Below are 23,483 nucleotides of genomic sequence, written 5' to 3' on the forward strand. Positions count from 1 at the left end.
AAAAGGTTGCTATCGTTGTTATTCCAATGTTTATGTGCGGCACCAGTCTGGCACACTAATTCTACTACTTTATGAAAGTGTGTAATTAAGCGCCTCAGTTGGCCTCTTGTAAATGTCATCTGCTCGGCCCTCTGGACTGTAGACTTTGATGTAATTAATTCCAGCCTGAGATAACCCCCATCAACCAGCTTGCAGTAAGTAGGGGTCATAGTTCCCCTTTAGAAACGATGCCCCCTTTTCAGCGAGGGGTGTTAAGAAAGAACTCCAGTGCTATGTACAACGCACACTTGGAGATCATTAATAGTGTTTGAGCTTGCAAAGCTTTGTGGTAGAGCTAATATCAAATACTTTGCGTTCTTTTTTTTAAAGTTTGACTCCTCCGACAAAGACAATCTAATCTTTTTGGTGTTATCGCCTTCTTCGCGATTAAATCTGTTTGATTTTTGTTTCCATCATAGAGAAATATGTTACTTTGGTAACCTACTTGTTTTTCTAGTGGCATTACATAAAAAGATACAGGAAAAAAAACCACCAAGAAACTGTGGTCTTGTACAGGCGTGTAATATATGTGACTGACTGCGTGTTAACAACACACAGACTCATGTTTACATGGTTTCCATTGATTTTGTTAGCTGTAATGGCAGCTGTCATATTTTGTCGATTTTATCTGCTTTCATCAACATTGCACTGTGAATTACCAACTCATTAAAACTTTGTTGTCATCTTATAATGTTGTCATCTTACTCTTCTCTCTCTCTCTCCCCTTTTCATACCCCCCCCATCGGTTTTGCCCTAACAGTAATGCTTATCCGTCTCTCCGAGCCTCTATCTCTTATCAGGATTAGCCTCTTTTGCTTGTTAGCATGCTAGCTCTTTTTCTCCCCCGCTCCCATGTTTGTCTCTGCATACAATCCCTGTTTTGTGTGGATTAGCGCCCGTATTGTCCTCAGATTAGGGTGTCATTGTTTCTGAGATGGGATGAGGTGGAGACGTGCTTCTGAATATGCGCGCGAGTGCATGTGTGTACAGTGTGCTCAAGTATGTATCTGCATTTGAGACTAAGGTGATGAATTTCCTTTTGTACTTGGATGCATGCAGCACAAAGAAGAAGGCTTTGCAGTGGCTGGTGAAAAGCTCTGTGACTTATGCGCTCTTTTCTTTTATAGCTAATTGGCATATGTCTTTTTCACTGCCAGCTGTTGATGTAGGAGTATGTGCTAGGTGTAAGCAATATGGCCCCAAAATCCTAGGACTTGTAATGCATTAAATGCCCATTTATGATTAGGTAGTTGAAAGGACAGACTTGCAGGAAAGAAGCACTTGAAATGTAAGGATACAAAGGTGGGATTGCCATGATTTCATGCCAGGTTCACTCACCAAAGACAAAAGGAGCAAAGGTTAAATTTAAAAAAAAGAGTTGTCTGTATTGATCGCCTAGCAGGGATTATGTGTTAGCACTATGTGACAAAGACGCTCAGCAGGTGGGAGGGGAGGAAGGCTGGCGGATACGCTGCGACTATCAAGATGCTCAAGAAACTCTAGGCACTACCTCAGCAGACTTTTTATCTATTGTTTTGGATGGTATGGTGTTTACTGGCTTGTTAACGTTCTTCTGTCACAGGTAAATTAGTGTGACAGTTTATTGATCCAGAAAGTGTTGAGGTGTCGGAGTTGAATGGAAATTCAGAAAGATTATATATAATCAACCTCTCACGTTTGTCAGGTATTTGATGCAGTCTTTCCCCTCAATTGCATTTTACCAGCTAGTTTGATTGGAATTAAACTTTTAACAGCGTAAAGCGTATTTGCCGAAGACTCCAGTAAAGGCCACTTGAATGAACCCGCATTTATCATTAAGTGGCTGTGGTATCTAATATATCATTAAGATTGCCTTGCACGCATGTTAACATCTGTGATGAAATACCCAGCGATGGCTATGAGCAGGAGCTGGTGCATTCTCTCTCATTGCTTTAATTGATATCAACCAAGCGGTTCCTTCTTGGCTGCTGTGTTTAATCATTTCTCCGTTTACTAGGCGGCCCTAATGCGTAGCCATTCATCAGGCCAGATTTATTGATCATCCATCGCCAATTCTCTCTGGTCATCCATTTCAGACTTTATCGACAGTTGAGTATTTCACCTAAATGTCAAAAGGTCATATTTAAGATCAAGCATATTTGCTCTGAGAAGTTGTTAGTGTAGTCAACGCTTTGTTGACAGAGTCTCGGTATAGATTTTTTGATTGAATTTTTTTTTCTTATATATTTACCAATATGTGAATTTAATTGGAAAGCACTGACTGTTAATATACACATACTGAGTATTGGAAGGCATGGTTACTGATTAGCTATAAGATTGCTGATTGTTTTGTATTAGATTGTTATTAATGCTGTCTATACTGTGATAAATCCCAGTGCTGAATCTTTATGAATAGCACACACAAACACATAAACTAGGAAACAATATGGACAAACATTTAGATGCACAGAGGCATGCAGAAACAAGCGCGGCATAATATCATCGCCCCAATACACAATCACCTGGGTCAGCTGTGTTTGTTCTAGTTCTTCTTCACTTACAGAGAATCAGTGTTTGCCATACTCAGTTGCATTCCATTGTTTTGACACCGACGGCGGCGAAACAGACCGGGCCATTTCATGATGATTTATTTGGGGGTGGGTGGTGGGGAGACAAAAGCAAGGTGTTGTGAAGAAATAAACCTTCTTCTCTAGACTACTCGGAGGCAGACAAATATCTTCACATAGTCACATAGAAACCAGGCCTTTAACTGATTCGTGTTTATCCTTGTGTTGATTTGTGTTCCTCTTTGAGTGTGTCACACTGTCTGCCTCTGTGTGCGCCTGACAAGCTCTTGCCTGAGCTCACAGTGCAAATGCGCCATCACTGAAGCATAAAGTGAAGCCACACCTGTTTGTTTTGTGATTGTCTCTTACCCATCATTTGGCATTGCAGCGTTCTCTGTTTGAGGCCTTAATTCACAGTTGCTATTCAGTGATGTAATGAGGCAAAGACTAGGAGCAAGTGGAGGTGTTTTGTTACAAAAGGCAGTGTGAGTGTTTTTAGCCTTTTTAGAGTGGGAGGGATGTAAAATTGACATATAGAGTTAAATGTAGAGGTGCAAATGTTTATACATTTTGTTAGAGTATGATTCTAGATGACTAACACTTTTTTCACTGTTGTTACCACAGGCTGGTAAAAGGTGGAAACAACATAATGCCTGTAAGGGAAATACCGAAGGAGTGCACATGATATATTTATCTTAAAGCTGAACAAGGTTTTGATGTCTTCAAATTTGTCTCCCAGTTGAATGATAAGCAGTATGAACCAAAGAACTAACATAATTGACAGACATCAGCCACTTGTTTGCAATATGTCAGGGACGTCTGTGTGAAAGAGAGCCTGAACGATAAAGGAATGTTAAGACTGGTCTAAGGAGCCTGGAAAGAAAAGAATTTTAAGACTGATACTTGGTGATTTATTGATTTCAAAATCCAGTATTGTATATATCAGTAGGCTGATATAAACATATTTCCCTAACATTTGTGTTATTTGTTTACTTGTATAACCTCTGTCTTATTCTGCTCAGATCAAATACTTCTTGTTTTGTGGTGTTGCAAACATGTTTGCTGCCACCTTGGAGTGCCATCTGGTGGGTGGTGGACGTATTATGCAACGTCAAGACTCATAACATGGTTGGATGGTGTTTCTTCATTCTCTTCTTTACCTTTTTAGTTTTCATTTGTTAGATGTTATGAATGCCAGAACAGTTGAAGGTTGGCAAATAGTTAATATTGGGTGACAGGATTATGCCAGATTACCAACAGGCTGGATTGGTAATCTGCTATTTGCCTGGTGGGCCAACCCAGTTGTGGGCCAAAGGGTCAATATAATTGGGGTTTTTTTTTTGGTCAATTTATTTCTACAGGCTAAAGGTCACTTCTTGTAGGGCAGCTGTGCACCAGCCCTGCAAGCACTGATAGCAGCCCATTGGTTTATTTTCATTGCTGTCACTGGATTGACCAATTAAATCTCTCTTAATTCAGCCAGCCCCTCCCCTACCTTCCCTGTGTGCCCATGCACCTTGTAGAACAGAATTTAGTGTGGAAGAAGTTGAGAAAAAGAAAGAGACGCTAGAAATAAATGCAGCAAAGTGTTTCGAAATACCGACATGCTAGCAGCTGTCAACTGTGGAACCAGCAACAACTAGTAAGAAGCCCTCGCAGTCGCAAAGAATTGCTGTTGCTAGCACTGGCCTTGGAGAAGTGCAAGAGGAGGGACAGCAGTCCCAACAAGAGAATTAGGAAGAGACAGAGGAAGGTGTAATTAACGTGGCAAGAAAATAGATGGAGGGTATAATTAGGAAGGGAGAGATTCATGTAAAATAAATGGCTACTTTGACCATGAGCCACTGCTAATAGCTAAAGTGTAGCTTTTAACTGTAACATGCTGCACTACAGTACAACTAAACAACTAAGATGTCAAACTTTTCTTTTTTTTACTGGCCATTCATGGTGAGCCGCCTGGACCAAAAATACTGGGGCCAATTTTTGCTCCAGTCCAGGCTTTTGTGTGATTATAGTGACCTGCCAATAAATTGGTTGGGCTTCTGTGAGAAATGTATGGGTGATAGTATGAAGGCAAGGGGCAACGAGAAAGTGACAAAGACCACATTTACTTTAGGTACCACATGAGGTTGTAGACTCTCATGTTTAAATTTCCAACTTTATAGTACTAAAAATCATATTTACAGCATAGCACAAAATGCTGTAAACAGCATTTCTGTGGTGATTTTTGTTTTCTAACTCCTCCGCCTGGATTTTGGAGTTAGTTCTGTGGCCTTTTTGATTGATATGTATCCTAACACAGAAAGCTGTTGGGGTCTGTGTTGTTGTTGTTAGTGCCTTCTGAAGCATGCTAATGGGTTATCTGATCGAAATTAAGGCTTGAGTTTTGATTAGTGAAATTCTAGCATTTTTTTCATCTGTTTCACCATTCAAATTTTCAACTGTTCTGCTCTTTCTGCTAATGCCAGCTATATCTTTTGGTGCTCATAACTTTTATACTTTTTGAGATATTAAGCTTTTTATGCCATTTTTTGGCCAATTTGGACCACATTATCAGTATGTAACTAGTAACTAGTTTAGCTTGCCGGGCTGAGCCATGTTTTAGCTCAGTGAGATGAGCAGCCATTCTCAGAGTGGGAGGCCCGAATTCAAATCCCGCTTATGGCAACAATTTTTTCAGTTAGCATTTAAACTCTTTTCTACACAAATTTCCGCTTCTTAACCCTTTTTCAGCAGAATTTTCTGTTTATTCGCCTCTTTTCAGCAGAAACTTTAGCTTTTGCACCTGTTTTCAGTGGAATTTTAAGTTTTTTCACCTCTTTTCAGCAGAATTTTCTGTTTCTTCACCTCTTTTCAGCTCATCTCTTTTCAGCAGAAAGCTCAAAAAGTTCACCTCTTTTCAGCAGAATTTTCAGCTTTTTCACCTGTTTTCAGCGGAATTTCAGTTTTTTCATCTCTTTTCAGCAGAATTTTCCGTTTCTTCACCTCTTCAGCTCATCTCTTTTCAGCAGAAAGTTCAAAAAGTTCACCTCTTTTCAGCAGAATTTTCAGCTTTTTCACCTGTTTTCAGCGGAATTTCAGTTTTTTCATCTCTTTTCAGCAGAAAATTCAAAGAGGTCACCTCTTTTCAGCCACCTGAGAACCAGGTTAGCTCAGTGAGATGAGTAGCGTTCTTGAGACCAGGAGGCCCAGGTTCGAACCCAGCTCATGGCAACATTTCCTTTCAGTAGATAGTTCAACTTTTTCACCTCTTTTCGGTAACAAATCTCAGCCTCTTCACCCCTTTTCTGCAGAATTTTCAGTTTTTTCACCTCATTTCAGCAAAAAATTCTTTCCACTACAGGGCATTCACACTTCATTTTCGCAGGAAATGCAACTTTTTCTACTTACCAGGTTATGTGTTTCTGCACAGTTTATGCTAACCAAAATAGCTAGCTGTAGCTGATACCTTAGGAGTCCATCTTTTTGTGTTATTGTCCCTTTTGGCTCCAAAACAGCTGCATGATGCCAGTTAAAACTAAAGATAAAGCATAAAATGTACAGTCTAAAACCAGTTGTTGTCATCACAGTGTCTTTGTCAGTGTTTTATAACGTCTACTTGGTGACACCCATGAAAATTACCCCAACTGTTTAAGACTATTTTTCTACTGGTTCATCTTCACAACCACTCCATATCTGTGTGTCAGAGTACAGCTACTGAATACCCTTCAAATGAAAAGAGCATGTTACATTCAATAGATATATATTTTTTAATCTCTTTTATCTATGTAGAAAAAAATGGAACCAGTTTTAACTAGCAGTGCAAATTTTAAAATGTACACATAAGTAAAGACTTTTACAAAATACTTAAAAAACACAATTATATTGTTAATGGTGTTCATATTTATGAGCTTTGAGACCCACATCTAGTAATTATGACATCTGGATCTCATTACAGTAATGTAAAAAACCCCAAACAAATACGAAAGAAAAGTTGGGTGTTGTCAAATGCTTGTGACGTGGTCAGTGTGTACATGTTTACCCACCACGACCTAAAATTAAATTCTGCCTCTGTGTATGCGGGATAATGTAGCTCTCGAAGAACGTGCTTTGAGTGAGATGATCACAGGGTTTATTTCTGGGTTTTACTTGGATCTCCCCCAAGTACCACATGATTTAGAGCCATCCTTTGACTATTTCCAGAATGGCATGTGTATGGATTTGTAGTTCTGCTGATTTCATTGGATATTATCATTATCATTATGCTTCATTTATTTAAATCTAAAAAGAAAGAAAGAAAGAAAAATAGGGACCCTTAGCTTACATAAGTTGAAAACTAAATCATGACGGTAGCATCCACTATCCCCTGGGAACCTCAAAATAAGGGACTGGCTTGGGGAATATGTAGTGGGAAACCAGCATGCACAAAAGATACTTAACCTGAAATCACTCAGATACTTTTAGACCAGGAGAGGTTAAAGTAAAAACAAAAAAGAAAAGAAAAAGAAGGTAAACACTATTTAGACACGATTCTTTAATGAAATTTCTAATTATAGAAAAAACCTTGAGTCATGTTAAAAAAATAAGGCAACATAGCCCATGTTGGGGGTGGGAAAAGACAAGAGGTTAAATGGAGGATAGTAGCGCATCTTATGACAGATTATCATATTATCATAATAGCGAGTCAGAACTAAAGGAATTTCTAATGCAGAACACTAGACATGTAACAGAACCCAGCAATTAAATTGATTTTATAATTACACAGCTCCTCCCATATAACTACAGTTCAATACTTGGTTGAATGTAGCATATTATACTATTGAAAATGATCTAACTGTGGTTTACTTGATGAAGATTACAGGCCCGGTAATAATATGAAGCGATTTTATACGTGCAACAGATGCTTCACGTGGAATCAGTGAAACCTCTCATAATAGAGGTAGAACAATTTAACTGTTCAAATTAGGCGTCTTCTCAGAAACTATTAACATTGACAAATTGTTTCTCAAGGCCCTTTCACAGCTTATTTTTTTGGTTAATTTAAACCCAGCACACCATTAAAAATGCATTGTCATGCTTTAACAACGGCCACACAGGCAGATCAGGCACTTGTGACCATGAGAAAAAAAAAGACAACAGGATGAGCTAACTGGTGAAACAGAGCGTAAAGAAAGAGGGCAGCTCTCTGAGTTAGCGAGTGTACAGTACCCTGTTCTGCAACACTTTGATACTTCAGTTGACCTATTGTGCATGAAGGCCTTTATTAGAATGCTGGCATTTTGTTAACATGGTGCACAATATTATATTTTATTAGTTATAAAAGTGCCAGTCTGCATTAGAGCACCAGAAACCAGCAACTGATATTAAACAAAACTTGGGTTTAGTTATATAACTTTTTGTTTGTTTTTGCCCTTGTTAGGCTGGTAAGCAGTATAATAGCTATTTCGTTTAAAACCTCAATAAGTTTTAAACTTTTAAGCATTAAAAGTTTACTTAAAGGACATGACAACAAAAAAAAGTCTGTTTGTCTACCATGGTGGTCATGGTTTACCAGGTATTTGCAACATTGCTTGCATATATCCATTTTTTGAAGGTCGTTCTCCACAGAGCTCTAATCAATAATGCTTTGTTCATAAAGACCCAAGCTGTGAAATTGATGTTAGACACCACTGGCTGTGTTGCTCTCCTCAGACAGAGCACTCACCTGTATTTCCCTCAGGTTTAGCATTTTGAAACTACATTAAAGACAGAATCGATACAAATTTGCAGCAAATAGCACCTAATTTAGAAGAAGTAGTAATGAATGTATATAACCCTCAATTCTGGGAGACTTTTCAGTCAGTTTGCACTTTCGACTCCAACACACCTGTCAGTTCTACTGCCAATATCCCATTTTAGACTGCCTCTCCTCTTATATAGCTACAATAACACAGCCATGTCAAACTAAAAGTGTCTTTTGCCCAATAATATTAATAACAATAATATTTAATATGGACTAAAAATGTGTATAAATAATCTTGTGCACAAATCGATAGCCATTATGAGTGTGAAAGGGAATAGGAAATTATCAGATATCAATATTGATTTGCCTTTGATGTCAAGATCAGCGGTTTTAGATCAAAAATATATTTTTTCACACGCCTAAACATGGCACGAGATGAGTCTGGGATTCGCTCCTCTTTTACCACAGCAGACATCAGGGAAACTAAAAGACAGTGAAATTTAAGGAAAAGCTAATCTTAAATAAAGGTATTGATTAAACTTGCCAAAGTACCTCTGCTTCATCAAGCCATGCCTGGTTGATTCACTACCCAAGTCAGATAACTAAAGTCATGAAAAAGTAAAGTGAACTAAAGAAGACATGGTTAATGAGGTGTGGATTGAAGTGACATCTGATCTCCCCTGATGAGTTGATGGATGCCTCTATACATTTATTGTTAGGATGTTTATTGTTCTCATACTACATACCCACAGTGTATTGAAGTCATATCTCCCTGTGTACAACATGTAAAATGTAAGTGCACTGACTTATATATTAATGAGCGTACCCACCACTGCATACAAAGAAAAGAGATGCATTTGTCTTCCTGCGCCCCCCAAACCTACACGTTTATGCATCAACACTTCCCCTCGCAATGTCCTCTCTGGTGGGCCCTTACTGTTTCCAAGGCAACCTGCAGAGTGGGGGAAAGAGGATTGGCTCAGGGAATGGCAAAGCAAGACAAAATGCAGGAAAACAACAGGCACTGAGAATTCTAGTTTATGCCCCACCTGCAGGACCTCTGAGGGTCCACCTGTCTGTTAAACTTGGCCGTCAAACAAGAATGGTGTTGACACCCACTGCCTGGGTTGCCATGACATTTTGAATGAATACTAATTTTCCCAAGGGGATAAATATTAATGTGTTTTGGGTGTTGTGATGTTTCAGTGACAGTGTTTCTAGACACATGCTGAGGTGAAATTGTTCATTTTGTAATGATGAATTAAAGTGTCCACCGTAAATACAAATGTTAAAGAATTTATTTCGCCAAATGGAGACTACTGTGTGGAATTTTCTTCTTGTGTTGTAATTTGCTGCAAGCAAAACGCTATTCAGTATTCTTTAGCACCCATTCATCTGTTCTTTCAAGGCCACTTCCAACCCAAACCACGCTCAAGTGCATAACTGTTGCAGACGACACAGTTTGTGCTGGACCTCATTTTGGTTGTTTTGAATGAGTTCCACACAGGCGTTTTTGACGCTGTGAGCTTCTAACTGGACTAATTGTAGCAATTCATCCTGATTTCTTCCTACACATTTTAATAAATTTGTTCTACTAAATTGTGTAAATTCTTGTAATTCTACTCTCAGAATTCTACTCGCAGATAGTAGGCTGAGTTAATCAGCATCAGTTATTTTAATTAATTCTTAGCCACTTTGGCGACAGTGGGAAGGAAAAATTCCCTTTTAACAGGAAGAAACCTCCGGCAGAACCAGGCTCAGGGTGGGGCGGACATCTGCCGCGACTGGGTACTTGGTGTTAGCACTAATTCTTTAATTAACATTTTTTAGTTTTCTAAGCACCTTTATGAGGATATGGCATGGCTTATTTTTTCTTTCATTAAGTAACAAGAAATGTGAAATTAAGTAGGTTTCATTTTTAAAACACAAAATGATTAACAGTGGAACATGTACATAGGTTCTGGGTTCCAAAGGAAAGTACCTTAAACCTGCTTTCTATCTGAAGACTGCCAGATGGCATTACAAAAAGACTTCTGGTCCCATAGAAGTCTATGTCAAAATACCTTTCTGACCTGACCTCTGTAAACACTTTCTTGTTGGATTTATGGGCTCAGTCACTCATTTTGGTCATACTATGTTTCAAAAAGGAGGATTATCCCAGATATGCGAGCACTTTCACAGTCAAACCTTCCCCACCATGTCACATCCAGTTCTTTGAAACCAAAATGGTGACAGTGAAAACGCTAATCTCAAGGCTTCAAAACAGGCCTTCAGAAACCAGTAAATGATGTCACCATGGATAAGTCCACCTTTTATACTGTCAACTGCCCCACACTGCCCCCTGTACCCCCACCCCAGAAATACATTACATTTTTGTAAAGAATGATCAGGATCAATGATCGTTTTAAAGGGAAAGGTGAGTCTTATTGTTGTATTGATTTCAAGTGTTATCTCTCAGTCCTTATCACTTTTAAGGTTTGATAGACTTGTTTTAATTCAATTCTCCGATCTCAGAATTGCACAATGCTCTGTGTAATGCCAAATCAGCTGTATCGGTACACCTTCATTATTACGACACACACTGTAGTACAGTATCACCAGTGATGAACTGTGAGCCATTTAGCAAACCAGTGCACCAGATATTCACGTATGATCTTCTTAATTCAGTGTAAATGTCCCTGTGTGCACCTGTGTACGTGAGCTTGCAGTGGTGACCACAGGATTTCTGCGATTTTATTGTTTGAAAGAGTAATGTCAGTAGAGAGATAAGCCTGGGAAGCCAGGGGGATATAGATACTTCAATCCAGACAGAGTCAAGGCTGTACACAGATGTACTGATCTCTCCTCCCAGCTCCCTCAGCTCTGTCTCTCATCTGTCTTCTGGCTTTCCTTGAAGTCTCTCATGCTCCCTGATCCCTCTTAGTTTAGTCTCATATATAGTGAATGGCTACTGAATGGCACATTATTCCGTTTTGCAGACATTGTCAGCAGCCATCAATTCTGTATGAGCTCTCCTTCACACCTCAGCGCCTCCCACACAGGAACTGGCCCTTTTACTGCACCTGCTGTTGTGTGCGTGGGAAATGAGAATATCTTGAGAATATCAATCCGGTCTGTATTTATATGCATTCTTGTGTGTGTGTGTGTGTGTGTGTCTTTTATTGTGTTTGCGCAATAAATCTCGTGAATCCTCAACCAAGAACCACTGAGGCAGCGACACACAGTGAAACATTAACTATTACCTGCACCCACAGTTGCACTTATAAACACTGTCAAATGTGATTACACTCAGCAGTACTGATAAGGGGTTTCCCCTGCCTATCTAAATCTGGCTAAGTGAAGTAATCAAAATGCATCACTACAATCTAGTTCTGCAGAAAACACGGCACAGGTACTGAAATAACAATTTGTGATGAAAAAAAAATATGTTAAGGTAAATTTATTAAATCAAATGAAATTCTCTAAATTGTTTTTGGTTTCTGGTCTTTGTAGTGTGCAATTTAGATGAAATCCTCTATCCTAAAATGAGTTACCTAGGTAGTTTTGGTCCAGACTCCCAGAAAACTGTAAGTTTTTATATCAAATAGATTGGATGTGGCATGTGGATATTTTTTTCAAAGTATCAACAAAGTGTGAAGAAGTAAAACTACTATTCCTTCAAAATGAAGACAGAAAGCAACAAGGGAGTTAATTTTTGCATTCTCAGCCTCTCTAAGCAGAAGTGATGGGTGTTGCCAGCTTTTGTCCTGCCCATGTGTAAGGAACAGCAGGCATTGATTGAATTGCTGCTTGACAAAGCAGAAACTGCTTATTGAGCTAATGCACCTGTGTGTTGGAATCGATCTTGCAATGTCACTTGCAAATGCGTGGCAGGAAGATGTAGAGGAAAGGAAGGGACACGCAGAAGGGATTGGAAAGAGGAATTTGGTAAGACTTTAGTTTAGTAACGATAGTTTTTATTTTCCTTTCCCCATATCTCCTGTGCTTATTTCTATTCTAATAATCTGTGGATGTCCTGTTTGCCTCTCTGCTACGTTTCTTACATTTGGGTCCTCCCTTGGTATTTTTATAGCCTATTTGATTGTTAAGATTTCAGATCAGCTGTTTGTATGAGTTGTGACTTTGTTACAGTCCGGTGTTTACATGAGGAAAAGCATGACTATGAATATGCCGTGCATTTGATTTAATCAGCAGTTTATTCATTTGGCAGAAGTTTGATCGCCTCCCGGAATAAGATATCTATTGTCTTTTGAGCATAATGGTCACTGTTAATCTTATTTTCTTCAGGGCACAGTTTCCAAGCCATAGATTTAGTCTAGTCCTAGACCATAAACTTTTTTAAGTGGAGGTATGCATTGACTTTTTTTTTGTTTGCTTCCTTACTATAGCTGGTATATAAAAGCCGGATACAGCTTCTTTGTCTGAAAAGTGAAGCCAGTGTGGAAGTGCTTTAAACCTGCATTCCTTCTAGTGACCAGGAAGGGATAATAAGAGGCATATGGTTGCAAAACGAACAGGTATCCAACCAAAAGATCATAGCGCTATATATGAGAGCAGCCTTCAGCTGCCTTGATATGACCTCAGTGAACACTTTATTGATGAGTTTAAAGTCTGTTAAATGCAAGGGGATACTCATTTAGTATACAATGGTCTTGAATCAAAAAGGCCTATAAAGCAAGACATGGTTTGGGGCAGACCTACTTCTTGATTGTTCTGTTATTAGTGTTCAGTATAAGTTAGATTCATGTCTCTCTTGCCACACAAAACAGAAAGATGGCAACAGAAGCGCTTACAATGGGATTTCACCAGCTGATCAGTGGCGTTACAATGTCTATGTCCAACTTTTATATACAGTCTATAACTATGAAACATATGCAATGTATGTACATGAGGAACACAGCAGAAGAAGATTAGAAAGTTAAGTAATTTAAAACAGTAAAATTGTTTAGGTTCTAGCCCACTGGTTTAACCTACTGGTTAATTATGTTTTAGGTCATTTAAACAGGGCATTTCTAATCTGTTTTGGCTTTTGGACAAATAATAATTAGAATATTAGAGTTCATGTATTTGTGGCCACTTATTAGAGTCTTGTATCTTCCCTCATTAATCATCTGTTCATCAGTGTGCCTGCGTCCTTTCCTGCTTTGTCCCCTTGTCTTTGGGATTCCTTTTTGGAGATTTATTTTGGCCTGACCTGAGCTGTGCTTTGCCTGCTTGGACAACTTTTTCTTATTTTTGCTTCCTTGTTCAAAGTTTGTTCCACTCTAGTAAATTTCATTAAAGTTAATTGTTGTTTTTTATGACCTTTTTAGGTTATTATACCCCACATGTAGCCTCTCTTTCAACATTATACAAGTATGTACATTCCTGCACAGATACATAAAGGCATAAATAGTCTTAAGAGAGTTGAGTCAGGCTGAAGTCAGAGCCAGGAACTGCAATTTCTTTCAATTCATGATGGCGCAAAATCTTTGCAGCTGTTTAGTCCTTACCACCTGCCTGTTTGGATCTCTCTTGCAGTCTTGCGTGAAAATGAGTTGGATTAAATTACCGTTACACACAATCGCGTCTTTTCCCATTGTGTTGCTTTGTATTTATTTACAGTGATGTAACTTGTATGGAAGGAAATTGGAAAGAAAAAAAAGCAAATGAGACGAGTCAAGTCAGGAAATAGCAAATCTCTGCGTAGTGCATGGATTTTATTCTGCACCTCCGTAGTATTTCTCAAGCTATATTTGTGCGCATATACTTTATCTGCTCTGTTACACTGTCAATCATGCATCTTCTACTCCCATCTGATACATGGCAGAGAGAGTGATGTTGCAACTTTACCGAGACAGGCTCCAACCTGTGTCTCTACGTCCCTTCAACACGCTTCAATTCTCTTCTTTCTTGCACTTTCTGTAATTTTTAGATTTATAGTCTCTGTCCCTCCTACTACTATCGACTTAACCAAAGTAAAACAAACAAATCTATCCTCGAACAAAGCTCTCTTTCCCCCTATCATTTGGCTCTTGCAGTTGATGACATGCAGCTTTTTACAAAGGGATCAAAAAGTATTCATACCCTTGTTGTTTTCAATTGTTTGTTTTATTGAATTTTGGTTTATTGAATTCACATTTCAACAATGCATTTGCAGAAATGTGACTACTGCCAAAGAGTCTTCAATGGAGGACTAAAAAGGGACTGAACTCTTCATGACCAAATTCTGTTTCTGAGTTTTTCTAAATTTGCAAAAAAAAAAATAATCTCAAAACCGGTCGTTACTTTGCTATTATCAGTTGTTAAGTTGCCCATGTGACACCTTTTACTACAGCACTACAGATTCATGATGCCTTTATTTTGCAACGTAAGCCTTTTCTAATAATTGTTTTGTGACAGATGTGTTGTGCGGTGTGCAAGGGCAGATAGCTTTTCCTTCTTCTGGAGAAAGAGAAAATGACAAATAGAGAAACAGGCTTGAACACACCCAGGAAGTGAGCACATCAATCATACTGGGGTCAAAGGCCACCCCATCCTCTGTTCTAGGAAGCAGGAATGAGTGAGGATGGGCAGTAGAGGCAAGGTGAAGAAAAGAACGTGAGGGATGGATGATGCGATGGATGGCAAGGTGCCTGTGCTGATTGTTTGTGTGCACTTTGGCGTGTTCGCATACTTCTACTTCTAGCTGCTGTGTGTTGTAGAATTAGCTACACTGATGGATGAGGACGGCCACTTGCAGCGAAAGCGCTTAAAGCACATGGGCTCCAGGGACAGGCCTTGTCACAATCACCCATCCAAGTGACTTATGGACCTGCCATGAGGAACACCAAATGGCTGGTGCTGTTGGGTGGGATGCAACCAGTTGGAAAGGAATAGTCCATATAACGACATGAGCCAAACTCGGTGGAAGAAATGCATGTCTCTTCTTGAAAACAGGAACTACTAAGGCCTGCTTTATTTCCTTATGAAAGCTGTAAATTGTGTGGAAAATAATTCAGATATATAAAAACATGTAAAGTAAAAGAAGAAAAAGGTGAACAAATATTTAAAATGTTATGTTGCTTCCCCCCCCCCTCAAGCTTCTCCCATTTTCTTACTTTCTATGTTTAGGATTTAGCCTGCAGGTATGAATGGAACAGACTGTGATAAATGAGCTTTTAAATGCTGGTTGTCTTTATACACCGCTGCCTCGGTATTCTAGTTTTTTTCTGTTATGTAAAGAGAGGCGTCACTTTTGCTCAACTTGTATTTTTGTTTTCTGGAACATTCCAAAGGGAGAATAGCAAAGCCAAGACGAAAACTTCATTTCGCTTCCTTTGTGCGAAGCAAATACATCTTTTTCTATCCTGCTGCTCATTGGTAACTGCTTCACATTGTGGGAGTAAAGGCAATATTGATGATTCACCGGCAGGTTAAAAATGTATGTGCTATATCTGCGCTCCAGGCCTAGCCCTGTTTGGGGATTGCATGGGTAATGGCACTATTATTAATTTACTGCCCAAACTAATAACCTGAAATGAAGAGTGTGATGGGATTATTACATGCAGACACACAAAGACGCACACACACACACACACACACAGACACACATGGATGTGTATTAGAGTCCATGTATTCCCATACTTAACACATCTCCACTCTGACAGTGCTGCGCCCTCAGTCAGTTTTAATTCAGTGAAATCAGCCAGCTGGTTCATCTCTCTGTCTCTGTCACTATTTTGTAGACACACAAATATACACATCCAGTCTGTGTTCATGCCGTCTTTTTCTCACGCATCTGTCATCCCAGTCTAAAAATAGACCTCACAGACATTCTGACTGTAAGAAGGAAAAGCACAGGTGTAACTAATAACATTACCGATGGCTCCGTTCCATTTAGGCATGCCGGTAAGCCAACATGTACAATATCAGGGCTGTAGTACTGGCACATCTAAAATGGAATGCAGCCAGTGTTGATGCTGTTATTTACTCAAGTCAAACTGTCTGCTGTAAGAATGAGTTCTGTTCCTGTGCATCACTCCATGTTTCTGTCTTCCTCTATCTTTTGCCTTCAGTATCAAACACTCACAGTGACTTTGATTCAGACTCACATGGTTTAATGACAGGGTCAAAACCATTTCCTGCTTATCAACAGAGCCCCCTGTGGCCAAACTGCAGCACTAAAAAAAGTCAGTCCCAGCAGCTAATATGCTAATCCAGCAGAGTCCTTGTGTATATGCTAATGTGGTAATGTTGGAAGGGAAGCTGTAATAAGGTAGCATCGGCTGGTCAAAATAAAGGCTGGGAATTGACAAGTCAGCCTGTCATTAGAGTAGTGGATTGTGCCAGAGGGAGAGTACAAAAGTACTAAACAGGTATTTTAAAAGGTAAATCAGCAGCAAGTCACATAGGGCATCTTTAGCGTGTGAGCAGGTGTTCTGCCTTCAACAGATGATGGGAAACACCTGCTGTGAAATCACTGATTGGGATGGAGCCAGAAGTGCAAAGTGCAGCTGTGAGTCACTACTGGTTTTACTCTTAAAAACCCTCTTCAGAAGAATAGGGAAATGTTAGGGGTGTGGAATTGGCTCAGATGTTTTGCTGTTGGTTAACAGTGTTAAAGCCAGGGCATATCCATAGATAGCAAACATACTGACTCATTTAATCAGGGAATTCTGGTTGACATGGTGAGACCAACCCATTCAGCCCTGTGCTCCATAATCACTTTACACAGTGTGTTGGTGCTTTTATGTATATTTGTGCATCTACGGATCCAATGTATAAATACTGGAATGTATTAACTTTCTCTGACATTTGCAAATGAAAGTAATTTTTATTCTGTCAGTCAAAAATACCTTCTTCCAAATATGAAAATTAAACATGAAGATACTTTATGTAAAGATTCAGTGCAGAGTTTAAATCAAACGTTGACCACAAGGGGCAGTGTTTTACCTGTTAATGCCTTTATACACCGGACACATAAAACCCATGTGAATATTTTGCATGTTACCAATATGGTTCAGACTCACCTACCTATCCTATCTTAATAGGGCAGCCGTTCGCACTGGCCACATAATTTTGCTGGACAGATTTGCCAATTTTTTACATTTTTTAAAATTTCACACAGTTCGACACTTCTCCGGGTCAATCGGCTCTCTGAAATGATTTCTCTGCCTCCTCACGTGTGGTCCCACCTCTGCCAACAAGAGTTCAAACTGAAATTCTTCCTGCTCCTGCCTTCTCATGAGAATTGGACAAACCCAGACTCTCCTTCTGTTTTTTTTTTTTTGTTTGTTTTTTTACCTCATTATCGCTTGATGTGAACTTAATTTAGGATTATTTCTCCACCTCTTAGTGGTACAAAAATTGTATTGCATAAAGGCACAGCCTGACCAGTTTGACTTCAGTTAATATCCTTTCAACACAATACATACAAAGTGGCTGTATCTTCACATTCTGTTAATAACCTTTATTAGTTTTCAAAGTTTTGAAACTATTTTTAAACACAGGAATTTACAATGAATATCTTTAAGCAGATGCCTTATTGTGTTTCTTTAAGAAATCTTGCTCATGCTATGATTTTCAGTCCTGCAAATATGAACACAGACAGTTAAAATTTGTATCTAACCATGACTTAGATATGAGTTCCACCTTCGCAATCATATTTTTTTTCTTACCATCTGAATCAACCCATGTAAGCTGTTTACACATATAAACTCCTGAAAATGTCAGGAGGATACGGTTGGAAAGCTGTCTGAAGTTGACTTTCAGACAATGTTCCGACAACGTCTAGCACACAGCAGGGTGCAGTTTGCATCAGCTGCTTTCTAGCTACTGGAAACACTGCGGTTTTAGAAAAAGGTGTCTGCTTAGTAAAGCATGCAGTGGGCAGGGCACCCACTCGGTAGCTGTGGTGTACAGGACAGATAACTGCAATAATCTTACATTGACGCAAATCATGGGTATCAGACGTCACAAGAACCAGGGTGCATGCATTTTAAACAGTGTAATGTCTGACTTAGAATGTCTGGAAAAGTTCAGAGCTGCAGTGCATTTGCAAAAACAGCTGTAGGCAATCCTGACTTGAACTACTGTATAATGTATTCAGCTTAAAATGAGGAATAAAATTAGGAGGAAGGCGAGGTTGGTGGTGTCAAAAACACACATGATGTTCGAGAAGGAGCCCGGGGTTTGTGTGAGACTATTTTTAAGTTTAGTTTTACTTTTATTTTCGCTTGCTGTTACGTCTGTGCAACAAAACTACTTGGTTAAGGTTAACAAGAGATTATAGTTTAGGTTAAAATATACATAAAGTGGCTTGTGACACATTTTAAAACTTAACTAAAAGTTGTAATAAGCTACTTACATAAACAACATTTGGAGTGGTTTCTTTCTGTTAGCTTCACAGCTGGGAGTAGCAGAGTATGCTCGCACACACACAAAGACATTTCAAATCGCACTCGTAGAGGTCATGTTTGTTGTCTGCTGCGTGGGCTGGACACAAACTGTTTGCAGTCTATTTATTTACCAGCCAGTTAATTCCACAGCTCAAGCTCTGTAGAATGCACTATGGGGTGAAATGATTGATCCGTCCTTGTTAGACCTTGCTGTAAGGAAGTCTTTAGCTTAGACTAGAGTGAGGAAACCTGAAACATGAAAACAAACAATCACAAGAAAGAAAGAAAAAAAAAGACAAAAAGGGGGTTTTAGGGTTTAAATGAAGTTTGACTTAAAGCATTTCTTGTGTGTCAAAGCAGCACAACAAAAAGATCATTGCATTATATTTTTCCCTAGAAAAGGATCACAAGAAGCATCTTAACATGCCAGTCATGCACTCGTCTTTATGAATGTTAAGAGCTAGTTCTTTAAACAAATGACAAACATTTTCTAATTAAAGAAAAGGCAAAATTTTCTTAAGACATGCTTTTTTCTTGGGCAGTCAATAAGAGAAGACTAAAAATATTTTATTTATTTATTTGTTGGTAATACGTTATAGAGCTGGAGACATTAGATAGGATAAAAAAAAAAACTTGAGTGTGTTTTGAGCACGATGGCGAGGTGCCAGCGAGCTGTGTTTCTGTGTAGGAGCCATTCTGTCCTCGCTGGAGTTCAACCCAGTTCCTGTTGAGGGACTGAGCTTCATCCAAAGTCCAGCACATGTTCTGGCCAGCTCCCTCGCTGTGTGGGAGTGTGTGACTGGGACAGTAAGCTGGGTGACACAGAGTACGTGTGTGTGTGTGTGTGTGTGTGTGTGTATGATGTATGTTTGGTCATTGCCCTTTTGCTCACACTCTAAGGATTTACTGTCTGAAATGCAGAGCAAAGCTCTAATCCACTGCACTCTTATATAGTACTGTAGCAGTGTGTTATAGACTTAGCTGTTCAGGCGTAAGTCATTAAGGTACATGGAAACTGTGTCTTTCACTGGAACATAACATGAGCTCACAGACACAAGATTGGCTGAACTTCCTCTGAACTTGATTTACATAATAATACATAATTAGTCAAGGTTCTACCAATAGTGAGCGTGCTCCTTTGCATGCACCTACATGATTGCACAAGCAGTGATGGTCAACATAGCGTGCTCAAGCGACTACCCTGATAGGTAAAACAGCACTTAGTGCATTTGGAATTTCTCGACTATGTCAACTTCTGTCGGAGCTCTGCTACTACATGTAACTATGTGCACACATCTCAGAAGATAAGATTTTATCTGTTTATCTGTTTGTTTTGGAAAGATGTTGCTGCTTGGGTCAGAAATGTTGCCATGAACAGATGGCTCTGTGTGTCGTTATCTGTCATCAGACTTTCCCTCGTTTTCTGGCCCTTGGCAGTGCTAACGTGATGCAGTGCCACATACTTTACCACAACCCGCCTCGTTTACTGTCAGTTTTCTCTCTCCCCCCCTTCTATTTCTACAGCTTTGCCCAGCTACACTTGTGGTAATCCTGGAAAGCTACTCAACGGCCACCAGCAGGGGTCTACTTTTAATATCGGGGACAAGATCCGCTACAGCTGCAGCCCGGGCCATGTTCTAGAGGGTCATACCACCCTGTCCTGCCTTGCCACTTCAGCTGGTACTGCTGCCTGGGATTTCCCCCTTCCTTACTGCAGAGGTAAGTAGGAAGCTCAGCAGAAGGCCGTCTGTTATAAGGGACCTTTTGGCTAAATTTTTACATGTTAATTGAATCTGTTTTCAGTGCTTTTGCGTGAACGCTTCAGAGATATGTGAGGTCTTTCATTTATTTTTATGGAAAAAAGTTCATGCTTTGTTTAAAAAGAAAAAGAAAAAGAAACAAGAAATCTGCTTTGGTTATATCTACTAGTTGCTATAAAAAATAACTGACCTTGTTTTTGGAATGAAGAGCAATCGGTCTCGCTCATTTAGTCTTTTCTCCACCAGGTGGATAAACCAGCTTCTCCAGCCCACATGCACCGACATACAGTATATTTACACATTCCTCTACATGACCTGACACTGGTTTTCGGTGGTTATTCTGATATCTTATTTACCATGGCAGGACCTCATGTGTTAGCTCCCAGTCAGGCGCTCGTGCCAGTTGTCCTTCCCTGCAAGCACCCCTGTGGCAGCGACACCTGCCAGTGCATGTTGTCTGACACAACATGAGGATTCTTGAAAATACTTACACTGTAGGCAAAAGTGACACTATAGTACGTCAGTTTACAAGATTAATTACTAGAAAACTGCTTGACCATCTATATTCATTTGCTTTATTGTGTGTGTGTGTGTGTGTGTGTGTGTGTGTGTGTGTGTGTGTGTGTGTGTGTGTGTCACTGTGTCCGTGTGGCCAACGGTTTGTGTCAGTGCGCCTGCTGAGCAGACCGCTGAGACTCTATGCCATCTGCAGCCATGCCGGGAGTCAGGAAGCCCACATAGGAGCACACATGGCTGGGCACCACGCGCCAGCACAGTCCCCCCACCCTCCCTATCACACACAGGCACATGCACATGCCTTTTCTCCACATCAAAATGGGAGATTATTTTGCATGCATTTCAAAACCATGGTTCTTTGTAATTTATATTTTCTTGACGATAACTTTGTCCCCTCTTTCATTTCTGTTTGCTTCCTAGAGAATTTCTGTTTAGACCCCAATTCAGCTTTGTCAGTCTCCTCACCCCATTCCCACCAAGGCTCCATCCTGGGGAAAAAAAAAATCATTCAAGCACTCAAGGATGTGATTATGTCACCTTTTCAGCAGAAATTACACGCCAACAAGTTTTAGAAACTGGCAATTTCCCCTGTGATTAATTGAGGTCTCCTGGTGCCACATAAAAGTCAACGTGTACACCTGAGTGCTCCTTTATAATGCATAAGTGTATTGTTAATGTCACTCCAATTATAGAGCCTGCCCATATGTGCTAGAGCAGAACTTGCACTGTACTTTGGGAGCAGAGAGAACATTTTGGCACAGTCACCATTCTGGACACAGGAGAGGACCAACGTGCCAGCACTGTCGGGCCAAAGATGATGAGCCAGCCGTTGATGACACAGATAATGTTTTACATTTCCTGTCTTGTGCCCAATTTGTTTTTTTCTTTAGCTGTAAAAAATGTCATTGCTTATCATACGAGTACACTTATAAAGGATTTAACATCAGTCTTTTATTCAGATTTTGACACCCTTTCCATCTCCACCATCGCCCTTTTCTGAGCTTTTCTGTGCTCAGACCCACGCCTCATCTCTCTCGCTATTTTTTTTTTTTTGCTGCATATCTTTCCAGAAATAAGCTTACTTCTGACAAGTTCTAAATGTCAGTGCACATACCTGCAGCATCACACTGACACAACTTTTTATGTTTGGTGTGTACGCATCCATTATCCTGCTTATTGCAAAGACACTCTGACTTTTAGTTGTAGTCGGTCACATGTAATTAGAAAGTCCCAGATATAGCTTTCATGATTTCTGCTGGTCTTATATAAGGATTGATATCTGGATGCATATTAAACACTAATGTGTTTTTATAGCTTGCATGCATCAGTCATGCTTATGTCTTATATCTTGCCATGACTCTCAGAGCAATCGAAGCAGCTCCTAACATTTAATAGAGAACCATGACATCCTAAGTGACAGGCTGAAAAATGTACTGTTCAACCGTGGGAAGCAGTCTGACATCTACAATTGACTGAAGAAAAAAATTAAATAAGTTTCTGCACACCTCACATACTGAACGGTTCAGAAGTTTTTTGGGGAGTGGGCTTTGGCTTCATATACTCTGTGGGTACAACCCGCTTTGGCTCCGTTGTCGTACAGTGCTTGAATCGGCCGGTGCCGGCTGCGAAAATTCAGAGAGTGACGGGAAAAATTCAAGGTGAAGGCAAGAGTGAGGAGTCGGAGACTTCCCTTCAAGTGTGAAGAAACAGTCCTGTGTGGAATATCAATGCACTTCCTCATCCTTTTTTCTGTCTGCATTCTACTTCCTGTCACTCCAACTGCAAGGATCACCTCTCGCCCCTCCTGCCATGCGCCTCTCTTCTCTCTTCATCGTCCACTCTCCTCCTGCACTTTTCCCTTACCCAGCCTCGCATGTCACCTGTCATCCTCTTCATCCCCTTCTTTTCCCCCTTCTGTCGTAGTTTCCCTTCTATTGAGGTTCACACCTCACAGGTTTCCACTCGCCCGTACACTCTCCTGCCCTCCCTCAGGGGGAGTGTGGTGGTGACAGGTAGAGTGGATGATAGACAGGGCCAGACACTTTTGATCTCCTCCTCCCTTCTTTCCCGCCACACACAGCTAGTTGGCCACTCGATATAATGAATCCCACTCCGCGGTGATGCAGATATGTCCTCAGAGACACTCACACATGCACGCATACACACACACCCTTCACAAGTACTGTGGAAGTGTCGTTCAAAACTTCTTTTGACGTGTCCCCTCTGTTCACAGATTTGTGAACTGATCTATAAATGAAAGAAGGCTGTATTTCAGGCAGTGTCACATGCTGCATTGTTCACAGCTGTAATGAACATATCAGAAGCTGGCATGGGGAGTTAACCTGGCAACATTTTAAATGCATGCTTTATTATTTAATGGTCTCCTTAAAGCACCGTTGAGGCGGGAAAGAGTTGCTTTGATTAACACAAATCTGAATTAATCAGAATTTAATCACTTCCCCCCACGTTGCATTAAGTTGCATCACGCTGCTTTCCCCGCTTCCTGACGACTGTAAGAGCACTGTAGGGCATTTTGAAATCCTGTGACTTCTTTCTCTCTGGC

At 40.0% G+C, this 23,483-nt stretch overlaps 1 protein-coding gene across 2 annotated transcripts in view; it reads left to right on the top strand.

Annotated features, from left to right (window-relative positions):
* csmd2 (CUB and Sushi multiple domains 2) overlaps window positions 1–23,483 on the top strand; it is a 270,938-nt gene that overhangs the window by 62,979 nt on the left and 184,476 nt on the right. For both annotated transcript variants that reach the window (XM_084918556.1, XM_084918557.1), the window contains one exon: window positions 20,169–20,363. In XM_084918556.1, coding sequence (XP_084774682.1) covers window positions 20,169–20,363 — 195 coding nt within the window. The remainder of the gene's footprint in view (window positions 1–20,168; window positions 20,364–23,483) is intronic.

The sequence above is a fragment of the Perissodus microlepis genome, chromosome 22 (genome assembly GCF_051167445.1).
Source record: "Perissodus microlepis isolate ML-2025 ecotype Zambia chromosome 22, ASM5116744v1, whole genome shotgun sequence".
In the NCBI taxonomy this organism is placed as follows: domain Eukaryota; kingdom Metazoa; phylum Chordata; class Actinopteri; order Cichliformes; family Cichlidae; genus Perissodus; species Perissodus microlepis.